The sequence below is a fragment of the Poecilia reticulata genome, linkage group LG13 (assembly GCF_000633615.1).
Source record: "Poecilia reticulata strain Guanapo linkage group LG13, Guppy_female_1.0+MT, whole genome shotgun sequence".
In the NCBI taxonomy this organism is placed as follows: domain Eukaryota; kingdom Metazoa; phylum Chordata; class Actinopteri; order Cyprinodontiformes; family Poeciliidae; genus Poecilia; species Poecilia reticulata.
The window spans coordinates 33,398,480-33,403,491 of record NC_024343.1 but is presented as its reverse complement, the minus strand read 5'-3'; the positions used below and the strand labels follow the sequence as shown (position 1 = coordinate 33,403,491).

At 44.8% G+C, this 5,012-nt stretch overlaps 1 protein-coding gene across 3 annotated transcripts in view; it reads left to right on the top strand.

The window, feature by feature from the left end:
- LOC103475298 (collagen alpha-1(III) chain-like) overlaps positions 1–5,012 on the top strand; it is a 34,861-nt gene that overhangs the window by 5,839 nt on the left and 24,010 nt on the right. For 2 of the 3 annotated variants that reach the window (XM_017308390.1, XM_008426818.2), the window contains exons 2-9: positions 306–362; positions 1,684–1,773; positions 1,893–1,937; positions 2,302–2,346; positions 2,517–2,579; positions 4,374–4,427; positions 4,502–4,528; positions 4,617–4,691. In XM_017308390.1, coding sequence (XP_017163879.1) covers positions 1,726–1,773; positions 1,893–1,937; positions 2,302–2,346; positions 2,517–2,579; positions 4,374–4,427; positions 4,502–4,528; positions 4,617–4,691 — 357 coding nt within the window. In that variant the 5' untranslated portion in view covers positions 306–362; positions 1,684–1,725. Of the gene's footprint in view, positions 1–55; positions 133–305; positions 363–1,683; positions 1,774–1,892; positions 1,938–2,301; positions 2,347–2,516; positions 2,580–4,373; positions 4,428–4,501; positions 4,529–4,616; positions 4,692–5,012 lie in introns of those variants that run through there. The other variant, XM_017308389.1, reaches the window with a different exon arrangement.

The following is a 5,012-nucleotide window of genomic DNA, read 5'->3' as shown; positions in this document are numbered from 1 at the left end:
GGCGGCTCTCGGCCTCCGCAGGTCGCCGTTAGCCCCAGGCGGCTCTCGGCCTCCGCAGGTCGCCGCTGTACACTGGGCCGTCTCCTTTCTGAAGACTGATCTGTTTCAGTTTCTGCAGGATATTTTATGTTGGTTTGTGTTGATTTTAGCTGTTTCTGTTACTCGGAACGTTTTTCAGCTGCTAAGCTGCAAATGAAGAAACATAAATCAGACGAACGTGAAGCTGAAACCTCTGCTGGTTCTGCTTAAATCACCTTTAGTTTTATCTGTTCTAACATAAAATTAGCCTGTTTTTGCCTCCTCAGGTCTGTCACTGCACCGGGAAGTCCCGCTGTCACTGCGAGGGGGTTAAAGGTCAAAAGGTGAGCAGATTTCTTTAAAAAGTTGTTTTATTCGTCAACGTTTTTGTTTCTGCCAGGTCGGTTAGAAGCCTTCACCTCTAACATGGGGGCTATAATGTGGTTTCAATTCAACGATCTTAATATATTTATTCATTCAACACAAAGGGAAATGGGGCTGCACAGTGGTGCAGTTGGTAGAGCTGTTGCCTTGCAGCAAAAAGGTTCTGGGTTCAATTCCCAGTCTTTGTGCATGGAGTCTCCATGTTCTCCCTGTGCATGGTGGGTTCTCTCTGGGTACTCCAGCTTCCTCCCACAGTCCAAAAACATGACTGTCAGGTTAATTGGTGAGTGTGTGTGCATGGTTGTTTGTCCTGTGTGTCTCTACACGAATATGATTGACAGCACTAAGACCCTCCCCCTGGCTCTGATTGGTTGTTTCTGATTGAACTGTGTATTTTTGCAGTTAGTGCTGGGAGAAAACAGAGAATTATCTGTCTAATATTAAACTTACAATATGGCGACAGCTTCAACGAACATGTAAAAAACAATTTTTATAAAAGTTACAAACAGCAGCTTCAAATAAAGTTCCACATCTCTGGACAATAAAGATGTTATTGCCCAGAATGTTAGAGAATTGAGTTTGTTTTCCTGAGGAAATGTTCTGCTGCTCTCAGCGGATTAATCGGACCAGAATCAGCGGTTCTGTTGCTGAACAAACATTTTCCAAACAGTGTCTTGGTAAGGTGGCGGCGGTGATGCTGTGGGCTCTGCAGCAGATGCACAGACAGTTGCCTGGAACCGGACTCTGAAAGCAAACGATGCTTTCGCTGCAGACATCAGATCAAATCTCAGGTCTGATAAATGAGCTGAGCCTCAAACACGGAGAGCAAAACGATTTTAATCTGCTGCTGTTGTGTCTGCGCTGCCGTGCCGCCGTGGCGCGACCTCCAGGTCCAACGGGGTCAAACGGGGTCAACGTGTGATGCATGGAAAAGGGAATGAATGTGTTTTTATCACCACATTCAGTCATTTTCTGCATGTATTGGCAGTTCGCTCTCATCTTATCACACTTCCTTTCTATTCATCTCTGCTGTAAAAAAGACCAACAGAATAAAAGTGTGAGGTGTGCAGCGGTTTGTCGATGCTGCCGCCTGATTGGTCCAGGGCGCCGACACCTGGGACCACCCAGGTGTCGGCGCCTGAACGGCCTGGTTCCTGTTGGCTGAACTTGAAACGTCCATCTGAAGAAATTCTCCTCTGACTCGGGACAAACACTGAGTTCAGGAGCGCTGCTGCCCCTCAGTGGACAGACGGAGAACTTCACCTGTTTTTATGTCGCCAGGGAGAAGCAGGATTCCCAGGAGACCCAGGACTTCCTGGAGTAATGGGATTCCCTGGAAGCGAAGGTCACCTAGGGTCACCAGGAGAAACGGTAAAATCCTTTTATAATCATTACTGTTATTATGCAGCTTGAATTTGGACAATTTAAAGAGACTTTTTCCTTTTGTTTCTGATGGATGGATGATCTAATCTGCTCTTTCTTTTGCTCAGGGTAACCCAGGAAATGCAGGCAGTCGAGGAATTAAGGGCTCTCGGGTAAGACTGATGATGATGATGATGAAGCTGAGGTCAAACATCTTGGAGTCGACATCAGAACCAAACTGAAACTCTGGAATCGAACTGGAATCTTTATGTTTCTCGATGGCGGATTGAAGCCGTTGTAGATAACAAAAAATAAAAATAACAATAGTAAAAGAAGGAGTAACTTGTTGCCAAAACTTTGTGATTAGTCTCAGAAATTTCCAAAAGTCAAAAGTTTTCAACTTTAAGCTCAGAAAGTTTTTTCTTAAAAATTTCTGAGATTAATCTAAAAGTTTTTGAGTTTTTTTTTTTGTGGAAATGTAGCTGAATCTGCAGTGGCTCTAATCCTCCAGTTAATATTTTGTTGTTTTGTTTCCAGGGGCCTCTTGGAAGACCAGGTTTTCCAGGACCTCCAGGTCTCCCAGTAAGTCTTAAGGAACAAAGCAATCATAACTTCTAAAACAATTAACAGACATTTGAAGAATTTGCTAAACATTTGAAAACGATTATTTAAAATAAAGTCACTATCTTGTTTTTGATCAAATACATTTTCTGCTCTGTTGCTGAGATAATGATTCAGTTTTTATTTTTCAGGGGATTCCTGGGCATGAAGGGCCAATGGGTCGACCCGGACTCCCAGGATGCAACGGGACAAAAGTACAGATGGATTTACTTCAGAACTGATTCTGTCCAGCTTGACCCAATGCAGCTTATTTACATTAAATCCCTACAAAAAGTCATTTAAGACAGATTCACATAGAAATAAAAACCCTAGATGTGAACATGCACTGTGCCTGTAAAGTCTTCGCAACGTTAAAATTAAAAATGTCAAAGAAGAAAAAAGAAACCAAGGCAAATCAAATCAGATTTTTCCCACATTTAGTTAGCATGCTAACTGTTTAGCTTGAAGCTGTGATGTTTATAAACTGAATCCATGTTGAAAATATGAAGAATTAACTCATTTGTTTCTCTTCTGACAGGCTAAATAACCCAAATTATTGCTGTTAAATTCAGACTAACTTCACAATCGGCTCCCCAATGTGAAGATTAAAGGTTATGATAATGAGGTTTACATTATAATAACAATGAGAGTAGATTTAGATCTATCATAAATCTACTCGCATCATCAAAATGTATTTTAACTCAAAAAGAAGTTGAAGTTTGGCTGCAGTTCACATTTTACTACTCAAAGAAAGTGTGAAGAAATAAAACTCAGCAGTTGTTGGGTGTCTGGAAGATAAACGAGTTCATCATCAGCGTAGAGAGGGAGCGGCGGGTTTGGTCCTTTTTCTGACCCACTCAGAGTTTAAAGGGAATGGCGGAGTTTTCAGCCGAGCCCTGAGGTACGCCACAGCCATATCTAGTTAGGTTTGTGTTTTCAGACCATATTTTTATTTGAAGCTAAGCAATCTGGGACTTTTAGGATCCAACAATCCTGCTTTTAGACTCTGTGACAAAGATTTCTGATCCACATGAGTTACCGCTGCAGCTCCTCCCCTGCATTGGCCCAGCAGGGGGCACTGCTAACCAAAAAGTTGTTGTGCTAACCCTAAATCATAAGCTTTACTTCAGCTAAGCCAACTAGATGTTTACCATAAGCTAATGCTAAAGCTGAACACAGTGGAAGACTGTGGTTACAGAATGCTATATGTAGCGTCCCATCACCGAATCGACCGATCACCGAGACGACCGATCACCGGTTCGAGCGATCACTGATTCGACCGATCACTGAGTCGACCGATCACTGGTTCGACCGATCACTGAGTCGACCGATCACTGNTTCGACCGATCACTGAGTCGACCGATCACTGGTTCGACCGATCACTGAGTCGACCGATCACTGAGTCGACCGATCACTGAGTCGAGTGATCACCGGTTCGAGCGATCACTGGTTCGACCGATCACAGAGTCGACCGATCACTGATTCGACCGATCACCGAGTCGACCGATCACTGAGTCGACCGATCACTGAGTCGAGCGATCACCGAGTCGAGCGATCACCGGTTCGACCGATCACCGAGTCGACCGATCACCGAGTCGACCGATCACCGAGTCGACCGATCACCGAGTCGACCGATCACCGAGTCGAGCGATCACTGAGTCGACCGATCACCGAGTCGATCAATCACTGGTTGGACCGATCACTGAGTCGACCGATCACTGAGTCGACCGATCACCAGTTCGACCGATCACCGATTCGACCGATCACCGAGTCAACCGATCGCGTCTTGACGCGTCGTAAACCCTTCAGCTATCAGTGAGAAATTATTTTAAGGTTTATTCAACTGAAAGCTTACAAAGCAGCACTTTAAAATGTATCCAAGAAATAATTCAGTGGAAGCTAAGTGCAGCAAATGTTTCAAAGTTAGCAAAACGCTGAAATGCTAAGTGAACACTTAGCCGATAGCTTGTTAGCGTCCTAACAGAATGAGGCCTGCTGTCGTCTGCCAGGGGGAGGCCGGCTACCGAGGGCTGCCTGGACCTTCAGGACCGCCGGGACCACGGGTACGTCCTCTCACTCGGTTCAGGTCAAACACATTAAACCAGACGTCACAGCTAACAGAGTGCGTGTGTTTCAGGGGCCCTCGGGGCCACGAGGCCTGAAGGTGAGCCTCACTCTCAGCCTGCAGAAACTCGGCTCGATCTGCAGTGATTCATTCATTAATGAAGGATTCAAACTGCGCTTGGCTTCAGGGAGACTCGGTCGTGATTCCCTACAGTCAGGAAATCAAAGGAGCAGCGGGACGACAAGGGCCAACCGGCAGAGAGGTGCACCATTTATTGTTGTTGTTATTGTTGTAGTGACTATTTGTCCAGAAACTCCAAAATAAAACATTTAAGATTTCAAGGTGATCAAAGCAAAAGTGATTTAACTCAAATAGCCACTTGATGCCCTGCAGGTTTCTGGCTTATCGCTCCAAAAATACAGTCTGTGTTTATTTATTCCATAGTTTCTGGTAAAGCATGAAAAACTTCACCGGAGCCTGTTGTTTCTATGCCTGACTGTCTGACTGACTGACTGACTGACTGACTGACTGACTGACTGACTGACTGACTGTCTGACTGTCTGACTGACTGACTGACTGACTG